The sequence below is a fragment of the Trachymyrmex septentrionalis genome, unplaced genomic scaffold (genome assembly GCF_001594115.1).
Source record: "Trachymyrmex septentrionalis isolate Tsep2-gDNA-1 unplaced genomic scaffold, Tsep1.0 scaffold29, whole genome shotgun sequence".
Classification (NCBI taxonomy): domain Eukaryota; kingdom Metazoa; phylum Arthropoda; class Insecta; order Hymenoptera; family Formicidae; genus Trachymyrmex; species Trachymyrmex septentrionalis.
Genome location: NW_017305451.1, coordinates 2394662 through 2409775, shown reverse-complemented (window position 1 = coordinate 2409775; position 15114 = coordinate 2394662). Strand labels below are relative to the sequence as shown.

The window sequence follows — 15114 nt, the reverse complement described above, 5'->3', positions numbered from 1 at the left end:
ATATATACTTAATTAAATCATTACTTCTATTAATATTACATTTACATCACAGGATAAATTGTGAAGCAAGACTTCTTTCACCTAATTTTAGTTCCTCAGCTCAACACAGACATCAGACTCCCCTGGCGGGCTCGTTAATCATTCCCCAAGTGTTTCTTCTATTTTCCTCGCGCGTACGTATACGTTAACTAGCACGAATTATCGCGCTATTAATTCGCGCAGGAACTCCCCTGTCACTCATCTCGTCGTATTGTGAAATACTTCCTCCGCGTAACTGAGAGAGCAAATGAGTGACTCATCGAGTACCATCTAACTCTAATCTCGGCAGCTACAGGTAAACAGGCACCAGTTGAATTTTCTGCTCCGGCTAGATACAGCTACCAAGCGGTTTGCCAGGGATCAAAGTGCGCTCCGAACTTTCGATATTTGTTCGCCAACTTTTTCAAACGATCGAATTTATCTTTTCTACGGCTTTAAAATCGGGGGAAAAAGCTTAGTAAGTTGTAACTTTCTCCTACGGCTTCCCGTCGAGATGAAATTTACCGCTGTGTATCACCGATGAAAAATAATTCTTGACAAGATTGTGCAAAATAACCTTTCGTTACTTTTCAAATAAAAAGTTCGAAGAGTTGGAAATGATTTTTATTGCACGACGAAAGTTTCGTATCTACGTTCCATTTGATTTAATTGCTTGTTAACGAAAGATCTTGTCAATTTTTTTTTTGTTTTATTAACTGCGAAAAATAGTTTAAATCCGGTATAAAAATAAATCTCTTACCACGACGAAGAGCAGCTGGCGGTAAAAAAATGAAACGTCATTAAAGACATTGTCCATCAATTCTATAATACACAGCGATAATAAAGCTCAAAGTAATGCCGATAATTTGATGGGGGAATAAATAAACGAGGCATTTAAGTGATTTAAAAGATTATTGTATAATCCTTGGGCCGAGCCGCAACCTTTCGCTCAGTTTAGTATCACCCCGAACAAGTTTTATTGCCGTCGGTATCGCCGATGGTAATTTAATAGCTGAGGAGTACCGAGAGAAACGAGTTAATCGCTCGTCAGAAGATTTACCGGTTAGCCGTTGAAAGCCCCCGGTAACGGCAAATACATTAAAACCCAGCCCACTCGCGCCCATCCGCTCGCTGTCCGACGACGCGTAGAATTGTTCAATTGACCCAGAGAAAAATATTCCACGGATTGATGACTGACAGCCCGGTGAGACGGCGTGTTTGTAATTGGCCTCGGATTTTGCCCCGCGCGTATATTTCGGCACGATTGTCGTGCGCCCGCCACACGCATCGGCGATAACGTGCGCCAACCTGTCCGGATCGGTCTCGCTCTCGGGAAATATTTTTTTACAATTTCGCGCCAATTGTCGGCGACACCAACACGGTTTTCGCGATCTAAAACGATTTCGCGAACACCGCTTGCTTTATCTGCTAGCAGATTCGGCTTTTCCTTGCGAATCCACCGTGAAATTATTCATCGAATTATCTTGGAACAGCATAATTCTAAAATGCATTTTTTTCAAAATTTCATTTTTTTTTTTTTTTTTTCAAGTTAGAGATGGCATAGCGTTCGGTGTTGAAAGACTCGTTATTATAAGCTACTCTGAGATGTTCGGAAAGCATTATTTCATCGTCAATTTATATATTGAAGAAACATAGACATTCCTTAACTAGAGACGAACAAAATGCACTTGTTTAACGTTTTTAGCAATTGTTTAACAATTTTGTTTTCAATATTTCACATCCCACTGATTGGCGTGTATTATTATTTTCTGTAAAGTGCGCGTAATTTTCTTGTATGCGGAATTTCTTTCTCGTTTTCTGAAAATTACAAATTTTGGACAAAACGCATTTTGAAAGTCTGCTCCTCCTTCGTTGTTCTAACAAAAAAAAAAAAAAAATCATGGCAAAAATTGAAATTACACTTAAAGGGATCCGCGGTAGTTGAGCGTTTCATGAAAAACTCGAGATTTCTGTGCCACGTGTTTTCCGTATCTATATGGCGAACGCTCGCGATGCAAAAGTATCGCAAATAGAAAGGCGCGTGATACTTATGAGAATTCCATTATAATGAAAATTAATTTCGTAATAAGCTCGCGTTGAAATGAAGCTTTTTCATTGATTGCGCGTTCCGCGCAATTTCCGAGCGCCCGTGCGCGCTCGCCGAGCACCCTTTTTCGTCGTGAAATTCCATGCGAATCTGTTTAATGGCTCGCTCGCAATCGCGAATAAACGCGGGGACGAGCTTTTTGCAGTGCGCGGCGTGTATATACGCACGCACGTGCGTATGTATGAGTCGCCGCGACCGCACGTTCGTCGCACGCGCGCGGCTCTCTCTCTCTCTCTCTCTCTCTCTCTCGCTACGCGGAGCTTGTGTCACACAGTAACGAAAAATATAAAATTAATATTGTATCTGATCCGTGCGTGGATACCTTCCTCTCTCTCTCTCTCTCTCTCTCTCTCTCTCTCTCTCTCTCTCTCTCTCTCTCTGGATATCCTTTTGCCGCGATAATCGCACGATATTGAATCGTCATGAGGCGGATAATTTTTTCCCCCCTTCTGCGCCGAGAGACTGCCCGCCCGGCCGCGCCGCAGCCCGGCTAAAATACCAGAGTCAATATTTTCAAATATCCGCCCGACGTTTGATATTTGCAAATTATACACGTATGAGGACTGTGCGTGCGAACGAGCGAGCGAGAGAGAGAGAGAGAGAGAGAGAGTTGTGAACCGCGCACGCGATCGGCTCGCGCGCCAGTTTATGAAAGAGAATTTAGCCAATAAATTTAATGCAACGCTAATTTAATCGGAAGAAAATTTTGCCAGGCAATTTTTTTCGGGACCCGCTAATTAATGAGCACCGGCATGCGGCTCTCTCTCTCGCTCTCGCTCTCGCTCTCCACTTTTATTACGAGTCGCGGCGGCTTTATTGCCAGTACGCGGTCGGTAGTAATTAAATGCAACGAACGCGCGAATGTTGCGCGGCATATTGAATTAGCGGAATTGTTTTCGAATCTTTTGCGGAGAGAGCGAGATCTACGGCAATGTCATCGCGATGTGATCCAACGTCGGGATCTTTTTTATTCTTACCTTGAGAACTCGCGCAACTCATCGTCGTCGTGCCGTTTGGTCCTCCATTCTGCACCGGTGATGGATACCTGAAAATAAAAATGAAATCTTGAGCACATTTGCAGACTCGTAAGAGTTTATTATATTTTTTCTGAATAATAAAAAAAAATGTTTGCGATATAAAATTATATTAATTAAATAAGAAGAAAAATTGTAAAGATATATCAAGCAGTATTGTTCACGCTTTAATACTTATTGCGAAATGTTTTTGGTTTTCAGATGCGGTTATTTCGGATCACCAGTATGCCGCTCCGCAGCAACAGGTAATACTGTTCGATTGTCTATTTAATGATAAGCTATCTTTCAAGATTTAACGATGTCCGTCGGACATATGCATCGTGCCGCATACATAGTTAAAATCGACGCGGAACGTGATAATGGGATTATCGTAATTTCCTCGTACAGTTATTTAATCAATCTTAAGCATGTGTGTACATATAATTTCGTAAATTTAACTTCTCATTAAAACGACCAATCAATAATCTAGGAGCTAATTACGTATTATTTCAATATCCTTTTGTCAGCGTTTTTCCAACATAATTTAACATTTTATCGAATTTTCCTTTGATATTGAAAATATCGAATATTACATTTGACAAACCCATTACGAAAGCGGTACTTAATTTAATTAATTTTCAAATTAGCTGTAATGTTCTTTTAGTTAGCTCTTCCCTGTCACATTTAAAAGGGAAAGAGCCCCGGAAACGGTTTTTCTCTAATTAAAATTTCCGTAATGTGATTGTCCTTTATTGAGATAGTTTCTTGTGTATGTTTTCATTTATGTCGGTAGCAAAAAGGGATTGTAAATCTCTTCCGCTTTAATTTACGTTCACGCTCGTGCCACGATTTTGGATTATATATGTCACACTTTCTATTTTTTTATATTAATTTCTTTACGCGGTTATCACGTAAATATCCCGCTGCCGTATTTCCTAAAGTTATTACACAGACAAGACAAGTGGATGAAGACTCCGCAAGTTTTATAAGTTTTAGTTCATGTGACGTAACATGGCGCTTCAACTTTATCCCGAGTTTTTCCTTTCATTTCATTAAAACTTGGCGAGAGAGCGAGCGAGAGAGAGAGAGAGAGAGAGAGAGAGAGAGAGAGAGAGAGAGAAGCGTCGTACAAGTTAGTTAAAAAGCGTTGCCGCGGCGGCGGTTATCGAAGAGTAATTATTGTTACGTACGTTAAAAAATCCGTTGGAAGCACGATAAGGTGTGTAAAGTAATATCATTTAATTTACGTTCAACTGTACGACGTATCGATCTCGATTACGTCACGGACGAGGATAATAAAGATACGCATTAACAATTTAAATACAATGCTGATGGAACGATAACGCACGTCGTGGCGCAACTTTATTTAACGGTTACACGATAGACGTCGTTTTATTTTATTAAAATACTTTGAAACAATTTTTCTTTCAAAGCGGAGAAGAACATATAAATTTTCTAGGAAATTAATGTTTGCGCTGATAATCCTGGAGTGCAGATGGGCAATTTGCATTTATCATGGGTGCAACGTCGATTTTTCAAAATTTATCTTTCCGATATACATGCAGACCACTCAATTAGGGATTATTCAAAGGGGAAAAAAGGAATGTCGATTTATAACAGGGACCAGGGGACCAGGGGGGGGGGAGGGAGAAGAGAGGCCTTGTTCCGTCTCGGATGGTGAACGCGCGCACCATTTAATTGATTGTGCCCGGCCGCGGACGCGCGAGCGGCAATTATGATCGGCGTCCTCTCTCTCTCTCTTTCTCTCTCTCTCTCTCTCTCTCTCTCGTTCTCTGTTCCGTCGTCCCTCTGTCTACCGACTAATTATGAGGCACGCTAAGCGCTCATGCCGTTGCCACGCGCGTCGAAATCGTTTTGCGCGGATTACAGATATTATCGGACAGCCGCGATATTAGAGGCCGCGGGACGAGCGTCGTCGAGCGACACTTAATTATCGCGCGTAGCCGAGCGAAGAACGTATCGTGCCGTTGTCGTTACGACGTTGCGAAGCATCGATACCTGATCGTCAGCCCACCGCATGTTCGTCGGGAACATCATGGTTGAACTTTAACTGGAATTAACCTTTTCGCCGCGGCACTGTTGAGGCTGTGCCTGCCTCTTTTAAAAATGCGCAAGGCAAGCATATGCACTGCGATTACGGTGCATTGCCCATGTTTATTATTCCCATGTAGATTACCGACACCTTGATCGATCGTTTCTTAGAGCTTTCTTTATCGCCAAGAGTATGTCACCTTGGCTATAAACGCATATGCGTATTTTTACATGCAACCAAAGGGTTAACGAGAAAACGTTACCTACATTAGAAAATGAATCTGGTTACATTGATTGAAATTCTAATTGAAAATGAACAAATGAACATTTTCTGGCTGAATCTATTATAATTCTAAAATAAGTGAGGTAATAAGCCAATGAGAACCAACACGAGGTGTCCGATGCGTGTAAAATTTCTTTATATCATATAGATTCTGTATAGATGTTTCGACCCTTGCTTTCAGTCTATTTCTTCAGTGTATCACTGAGATAATAATTTCACAATTTCGCATGTCAAACAAATTTCTGGTTGAAAATGGACAAATCAGAATTTTATAGAATTAAATTTATTAGAATTCTAATTGAGATAACCGGAATTCTGTTTGATATGCAATATTTCTAAAAATTTACTAAAATTCTTATTTCTATCAGAATAATTATATCAGAATTCCAGTTATCTCAACTAGAATTCTAATTCAAGTAGATTTAACTAGAAAATTCTGATTCGTCCATTTTCCACCAGAATTACTATTTAATCCAACCAGATCTTCTTTCTCATTGTGTGTAGTCGCAAAAAATAAATAATCAGAATAAGAAATCTAAGATCAAAATTAATAAAACGTCTTAACTTATAATTAGCATTTGGTAGAATACTTAAATAGTTAGTCAAATTAAACTGTAAAAAAAAAACGATAAAAAAGTTGCAGTGAACTACTATAAATGAAATTAATAATACAATGGTCAATAAATTAAAATAGAAAATTGTCATGATAAGATATTCTGATAAGTTAACCTGATATAGTTAAATATGTATATTGCGAGTTATTACGAGCTTGTGAGAGAACAACGGAGCCGAACATACGTTTAACATAAATCATAAATAGACAATACGTACAAAATAAATGCGACGATAACAAATAAATAAATAAAGAAATAAAGTGTAGAAGCATCAAGTGTCTGTGAAAAAGTCAACAAATCTATTAAATAATTGACATGCGAGATTATGAAATTATTATCTCGGTGATACACTGAAGAAGAGATTCAAAGCAAGTCTGTACAGAATCCATATGATACTAGGAAATTTTACACGCGGACATCTTGTGTTGTTTTTCATTGACTTATTACCTCACTCATTTGAGCTTTATTCTTTGGAACCTATTCAATTTTTATATTATAATTTTAGATGAAATAACTAGAATTCTGCATTGATATAGTCAAACTCTTCTGCTTCGTTTATTTTTAACCAGAAATTTTCTCAGTGTACATTCAAGTATAATGGCCGTAATACCGACTTTTTGCACACACATAATGCATAGTGCATAAGAGAATCGACCAATTAGATCTTCTTTTCCCTCAGATAGGAGGAAAGGAAGGCTTCTGATTGGTTGAATCGCTTATGCGTTGTGCAAAAGTCTGCGCTGCGGCTTGAAATTGTGTGCGAGCGGATTTTTTACGTTTGATACGCAAGCTATCGGTTAGAACGGTTTTTAGAAATATTACTCACCGTTTTTTTTTTTTCCGGGTGGAAAACGAAAAGATATAATGGCTGCTTTAACGACGACAATTACGTCGACGATATTTAAAAGAAGACCCAGTGACAAAAAAATCATTTGCCGTATGCTACAGCGAGGTAGGACGGCGAATGCCATTGAGATTATAAATAGCGGAGATTACGGAGACGGCGTTGCGCATACACGTACGCGGACATATAATTATATCCTGAAAGTAACTAATCACTTGTTGTTTTCCGTATTGCAAAAGAGGATGTGCCTCGTTGAGATCTACGCGGTGTCCCGGTCGAGACCAACAAATTTCTCTACGATTCTAATTGTCATTGCAACATCATACGACATAAGACGTACCCGCGAATAATTTTTAACCAAGTTTTCTACCCGTTCGGAACGCAGCTGAATTAAATTGTTTAAATTCCTTTTTCTTCTTTGAATTTAAAGATCAACGAAGCTCGCAAGAGCAGCGATAAAATCAGATAGAAATTCTAGATCAAAGTTATGGAGAGAAAGATCGTGTCTCCATTGCTTTCGATATCTCGCGTTTCGAGCTTGTACGGATGCGTGCCCCATTCCGAACGGCTGCGGAATCGGGCAATTACGGTCTTTGACGTTATTGAGCCTCGCGCGATTAGAACCGATGTGCAGCAATGTCAGGATTATCTAATGAGGTGAGATTATCCTCATGGGAAGTCGCAATTAGCGGTTTAATTTGTCTCCGAATACAATCAAGCGCAGATCAGATCTCATCTCTCGCGTAGTTAGACGCGTGTGTTTCATTTGAGACATGTCACACGTTTGTTTTCGTGAAAAAAAAAAAAAAGGATCGAAAAAATATTTCCGAGTCCCCTTTCAGGTTTTTTTGCTCTGTCTATTTACGCTCGCAAATTTTTATATCACATATTTACGCTAACAAATGTATAAAAAATTACTAGAGAAATAATTACAATTTTTTTTTTTTTTTTTTTTTTAAATTAAAAGAATATTCATTTCATGCTGTAACGATGTGATATAAAATATGCATGTATCTCCATGTGATGTCCAGTTGCACAAATATATTGTCAAGTAATAGTGGATTTAATGAAGCATATATGTATATACGTATAATTTATATACGTCTATACATCATGATAAAATAAATGATTTCCATTACACCCTCACGCGATTCGAGAACCATAGAGAGCGGGATAAGCGGGGAGGGGGGAGGAGGGGGAGGGAGGAGATGGCACCTCGGATATAGTAGTAATACGTTTGCAGTCATCGGGTTGGTTTACTCATGGGTGGATTCTAAAAGCTCTGTCACCCGACACTAGGGAAAGTCATTCGATGAACCATTGACGTCGGTCGGCGATGTAGGCTGCAGCACAACGTACGGTCGTGCCTTCTCCCGACAGCGCAGATTGTTGTTGTTGCCGTTTTCAGGTTCATATGATACGTGTAATACACCCGCGTGGATGCAGCGACGACGCAAATATTTTGCGCGAGACTAAACGTAAATATCGCGGCACGCGCGACGATATTTAATATCTCGGCTCTTTTCCATTATTTCCGTCTATATATTAAAATCCGGATGCGCATTTTCGAAATCGCGGGCGAAAACAGGGACGCGCCGGCGGCCGTGTGTATTGTACGCGAGCCATTTTAATTTCATACCTGCACATTCAATATCATTTTAGCGCCGCGAGCCGCCAAACTGGAGCTAATAGGCGAAAAAATGTTTTTGTTGTCGACGCATTAATATGGGAGAGCGTAGCGTTTTATCGGCGATATCAGTTTTAAACGTTATCACTCGAGAATATTTATCCGTTCGAATATTTTTTACCTCGCGTCTCTTCAATGACGTGGGGCAAAGTGGGACAAAAAGGGGTCCATTATGCAATTTATGTCTTTTAAATGTGATTGCACGTGCGGAATTTACAAAAATTTCTGTGAAAACAGTGATTATGTCAAACAGAATCTCGAGTTAGACATTATGTAATTGAAGTTTTAATATTTAATTTATTCCATTCTGTTATCCATTAAATTATTTGAGATACGAATGTATATATATTATATATATATATATACTGCATATTTTTGTGTGTGCGCTTATAATGTGTGTATGTAAAAGATGCCGAGATTTATTTATTGGCGCTTGATGAGTGTTTCGCAGGTTTTAATTTTCAACAAGCATAAGCAGGATCTTTTTATAAATGCGAATATTTATTTATTATTATACATTCATTTATTATTTTATATATGTGGCAAAAATTTACTCGATGATATTAAATCTTTTTCATTACCAACACTGCTTGTAAACAAATATTCTGTTATAGATTTTATTGAATAATTATATTATTTTCATAAAAGCATAAAAAATATTTTTTATATTAATAAAAAATGTATGTGTTATAGAAAAAAGAAAAAAAAAATACTGACAGCTTTTAAACTGCAAATCGGAAACAGAACGAATTTATATTCATTAATTAATCGTCGTTGATACGCGCGTTATTTATCGACGTGCTATTTATGATCTCGTTATTTCTTACTCTGGTGGATGAATTAATATCGCATTCGCGGGTAATAAGCCGGCCGGCCCGCGTCGTAATTGGCAAAGCATCGGATATCACAAATGATTTCAACCTGTTTAACCATACGCTATCTTGTCTCGAATGTGTCTTTTGCCTTAGATCACATGCGTGACGCACGGCGATGACGACGACTACGAAGGCATTATATTCACCGCAAATTTACGCGGTCGACGTATTGTAGGAAGGAAAGAAGAAGGCAGAAATCGACTCACGGCCAGCTCGGATAATAACGTCAAGTCGCAGGGCCTAAATATCATAATTATCATAGCCCGAGAGAGGAATCCACCGTTCGTCGTCGCCGTTTCTCCACGCACGTTATCTGCGGTGGTGGAGGGAGAGCGAACGGGGCTTTAAACCGTTTCTACCGTGCAATTACAGTCCGCGCAATAGTCCGCCATTATCTAGAGACGAGTCTATCAATATTGCACGGCCGCGTCTGGATGAAAGGAAAAAAGTTTCCCGCGCCAGCACGTGCCTTCTTGTCTCGTATTTCGTCGTCTTCAGTGAACTGTGCTCCTTTTCGTAATACGAGCCTGAAAACCAGTCACTAAATTACGCGTAAGAATCTGCGATAGACGACAAATTCGTACTCTCTCTCTCTCTCTCTCTCTCTCTCTCTCTCCTTCTCTCCATATGTACAATATGTTCGGAGAACTTACGTCAAGACTATGTGACTCAAGGTCGAGCTTCTTTTTTTTTCGCAAGTAGCATGTTATAGATATAATAGTATCGCATTAAAGCAATAGAGTGCATTAAAGCAATTTGCGATACGCGGAACGGAAATAATGACAGATTTCAAAATTAATGCCGATGATGCGGACCATTCAGTCATTGTCATTTATCTTCTGTCTCCAGAGCGAAACGTGACATTCGACAAGATCTGTTTCAACACAGTGATTCATACGTGCAGTTACGTATCTCCGTGTTTGAAAGGCGTATCTGCAAATTAACTCGTTTATCAGCTGTTATCTATTCGTGTCAAAGGAACCTTCGAATGCATCGCGCATGGCACATACGCGCCGATAAGTTCCCGTTACAAGGTGAACTGAAAGTAAAGAATTAACGAATGCGAAATAAAATTTGTGTGAAATATCCTGATGATCGAGTCGAAGATAAATATCAATTTTAGAATTATTAAAACGACCATAATTTTTAACGCGAGACAAGCGCATACCTCCGCTCTCTGGCAGTTTATCTATATCTATTTATCTTTTCGTTAAATAAAGTATCGATGTTACGATTATATTACATATTAATATCAAATTCACAATGACAGTCGCGGAATGTAATTTTACATTTACTTTTATGCATCGCGATAATTAGATGTATAATTATTTGCATTTTTTCTCCCCCCCCCTTCCCCCTTTTTTTTATCAGCGTATTTTACATAAATAAGCGTTTAAAAGTTATAACATCTACGCGTGTTTAACATATTACATAAATTATGTGTTCACGCAACTGAATTTATTGCGTTTCGCATCAAAGGATAATCTAATGGAATTGATACTTTAATTATACAAGTTGACGTGTAATATAATTTCTGCGTGCTGCTTGCGATCAACGGGTAGACAAACGTGTCTTACAGCAACTGCGAAAGACAACTGCAATGTGACAGAAAAAAGTGAGTGACGGCGAAATAGTTACGTAAAATGTTGCAGCTCTGGGAGTCTTTACGATTCGATAAAACGACCGAAGCGGACTAAGTTAGATTTATTTCCTTCCGTGAGTTGTCAGAATCATTCGTTGCACTTCCATAACAAACATTCATCCGTTGACGGTCGCGTTAAAAAAGAGGAAAAGACAAAATAAAAAGAGGAATCTCTCTCTCTCTCTCTCTCTCTCTCTCTCTATTTTTTCGCCGTTCTGAGGACGAGTTTTTGATTTTTAAATTACACTCAATTATGTTGCTATATTTGTCACAATTGTCACTGGGAAGGAATCCTTCAACAACACACAAACCCTCTCACGCTGCTTTTCAAACGAGACATATTGGAAACATGACATGAAATATAATTTGCAACCAACGTTATATATTATTTTTCAACATGATCTTTTTCATATCCGATAAAAGTTCTGAGTTTATTTCGATCGATATTACATTCGAGAGAGTCTGCGATTCACTACATTTTTCGCTTTATTTGTTTCTTTTAACCGTATCTGCGAGCACTTAAAAAACTGTAAACGCAATCATATCGTCATAAAAATTATTTTCTACGTGAAAGATGTAAGAAGAAATACGATTTGTTGCAGACGTTATATCTCATCGAGTTGAACTTAAGTCCTAATTTACGAAAAAAATTTAATAAGATTGCATCGAATCGCAAAATTAATGAAAATAGATTAAAAAAAGGGATCGATAAAAGTCATCCTAATGATCGATTATCCTCCAAAAGGTTGAGTACATTTAATAGCTTCCTTTGCAGCGGGGTTTATTTCCCTGAAATCTTCTATCGCATAAGAAATTACGTTGTTAAAATGCACTGCTAATTCTCATAATTGTAGCACGCGCATTTCCGTCTATCTTACGAAAAAGTTGCGACTAGCTGAAAAAAGCGAGGAAAAAAGTTATATCCGCGGAAACGCTGCAAGGGCATACCGCGTGTAAGTGCATAGTTTTTATAAATGGTAGATTTTCGTGCTGTAAGCCGCTGAATGATTCATCTCGGGATACATTATTACTTAAGGAAACTTAGACTATTACATTTTCGTACTACCATCTCGTAATGCCATACTTCAGCGCACTTAAATATAAATTGTTTACAGAAAAAAATTCAGGTTGTACAATGTTAAATTAGTTTAACGATATTATTAGTTCTATCATGATTTTTCGTTTATAAAATATTTGTAAATTTAATATTACACAGATAAATTTTTTTGCAGTGACAATACTTTGATCTACTTCATTTATATATAATTAAAATTATATGATGTAAAACCCATGATTATGTATATACGCGTACCAATCTGTCAATCTGTCATCTATCAATTACTTATTAATTACTTAACTTTATTTCTCGATTGATTTTTTTATGCACATATATTACGTTCGTTACAACAATATTGATCATTTATTAATTGCGAATTGTAACTGTTGTGTGTAAACTATTTATCTTCCTACATATTTCACAAATTTAAACAGCTGAGTAATTCTAACTTGAAAGAATGTTCGAATTAATATTTATCTAAAGAACGATTGCTATTTTCGTTTCAATCGGAAATATATTTAAAAAATTCTTGAAAAAAATGTTTAAATTAAAATTCGATTAAAGAACGAGATTTCTATTTTCGTTCCAATCGGAAAGATATTTATATCCGGATTCTGATTTATTATTAATCCTTCTTATCCAATTTCTTACAATTCGAGAAGAGTCAAATCGTGCGAGTTTAATAAACTACGAGGACAAGATTAAATTGTCGCATTATACGTCGATCTTTATTTTCTGTAAAATTACAATTCTGGATATATCGATATCATTCTCCTCGAAACGAGTAACAATATAAACAGTAATTTATAAATACTTTCTCAACGGAGGCGAAGATACATTTTATTGATCGGATAATTACACGTTAGTTTACAAGATTGTACATTCAATTGACGTCGAAGCGCGCGAAGAAATCGAACAGAACGTTCGATTTATTTATAAATGCGCCAAATATTTCGTCCGCGACAATACTCGGTGCTTCCACTCACGCAACTTTAGCAAGACTATTCCCGGAGCGGTGCGGCGTATTGTGTTTACGTCATTACCTTTGTGTCGTTGGCGCGGCGCGGCGGCTCAAGTGCGTAGGCGACGGAGGCGCGTGTCTCGTTGTGCGTCGCGGTGTTATTATCTCTCGAAACGCGATCGCGACGAGAGCTTCCGAATGCATATTCTTGTCGCGCGCGAATAACCGCCCGCTATCAATTTCGCACCCGCGACGTATTTTGCTACAATATCTTTCAACGGTGGCGGTAGACTGATTTTTGTGTCGCGCTTTCGACGCTTGTTTTTCGTACGATCGCACGCTACATCACATGGTAGTAACATGTACGTACATGATAGTACACACATAAAAACACACGCACGTATACCTCGCTATTCTCGCATTCTCGCGACGCGACTCGAGCCGAGACAGGTAAAACGTGTGAGATTATTTCACAACGTCGAATTTCGAATGGTAACGACTCAGGGCCGGTCGTTGTTTTTGTCTTGTTTACATTCGTATGGCGAGACTTGCTCCGGCCGGCCGGTCGGCGCGGCATGTAATTCTCTCCCGTGTAATTCTCCTTCGACTTGCGATAACGGCAAGCTCGCGATTCGTACAATATTACAATAGATCTGTTCTCTTTGGATGAACTTCTTGCACAATCGGTATGTTTTCTCTTTCTCTCTCCAGTGTGAATAAAAAAATAAGGTCGGTTCTTTGTTTCCTGCACTAGAACTTTCTCTTTCTTGCTCTCACCAAATGTCGAATATATATTTATCTCACTTTAAGTTGTATCACAAAAAGTGTACGCTAGTTCAACCGCAGAGACAGATCTAAAGAATGAAACGCGCGAGAAGTTGAGCTAAAAAGAACAGGCTTATTATTTACAATACGACATTTTGCAGCTGTTCCGGAAAGTATATCTCGCGCGAGGTTTGTTTGTTAAGAGTAAATGCACAGAAGCCTCGAAGCAATACAAGAGCAACGGAAAGGCGTGATTTAACGACTATTTATTGGTACGTTATTTATTGGTTATTTGTACGTGCATTTCGCGAGGCTTCTCGTCTAATATATATCGCGCGTACACAACATTAAAACATTCCTAGTCCGTTCTTATTTTAAAACCGTTTTTAAGTAATTATAAGTAATGTCTTTAGATGCTAATGCAGCCCTCTGATTAGTTACATCTTAAGATTGTATAGTTCGCGTAATTAATTGCACCTTCCAATCCTATGATATCCGTCCATTGGTGAGTCGTTTACCTTCTCGATCTTCACGTTTATATGGCCCTAGTCAACATAAACTTACAGCCATCAATCGCACTGCTAGAAAAGTAGAGAACTACTCCATGACTATTTTTCTCTCTTTCTATCAAGTTTTCAACTTCTCTCGTATGAATGCTCGAGTTATACTATAACTGTATAGACGGACCGCCGGACCAGCTTATAGAGGTTGAAGAAACTCGCATATTTCCGGCAATTTAGAGAGACAGACTACGGCCATGAATGTGAAAATAACCGAGGAGGCGACACGCAATGCTAAAACAGAGTTGGAAGGCACTAATTGCGCCGACTGTACTCGAGACGATTTTATATCGATACAAGAAATCGACTATGAATATCGATTATGAATATCGTAAATTGTACATTTCCGTTAATTTAATTTACGCGATAGTACGGTACCTTTTCAAGATAGGTTGTGCTATTTCAACGGAACGTCGCATAGAACACATTGACTCCGTATCGCGGCGTGATTTAGTCAGTAAATTCGGGCGCAAATTAATCCCATGTCGCGGTATCTATCAATCAGGACGCGGAAATTCGACGTTGCTGGATATCGAGTTGATCGCAGTTCCTGTTCGCGCTGCACTTTCTTCGTGCAGCTCTTCCGTCGCAGGCTTCTACGTAACAGGCATTTCGATCTGCTTGTTCGGAACACAT

At 38.6% G+C, this 15114-nt stretch overlaps 2 protein-coding genes across 3 annotated transcripts in view; one reads left to right on the top strand and one right to left on the bottom strand.

The window, feature by feature from the left end:
• Nucleotides 1–15114, top strand: part of LOC108749397 — a 133656-nt gene that overhangs the window by 37836 nt on the left and 80706 nt on the right. The window contains exon 2 of the mRNA XM_018488067.1: nucleotides 3361–3404. Within this exon, the coding sequence (XP_018343569.1) occupies nucleotides 3361–3404 (44 nt within the window). The remainder of the gene's footprint in view (nucleotides 1–3360; nucleotides 3405–15114) is intronic.
• Nucleotides 1–15114, bottom strand: part of LOC108749398 — a 118891-nt gene that overhangs the window by 44557 nt on the left and 59220 nt on the right. For both annotated transcript variants that reach the window (XM_018488068.1, XM_018488069.1), the window contains exon 2: nucleotides 3103–3170. In XM_018488068.1, the coding sequence (XP_018343570.1) occupies nucleotides 3103–3170 (68 nt within the window). The remainder of the gene's footprint in view (nucleotides 1–3102; nucleotides 3171–15114) is intronic.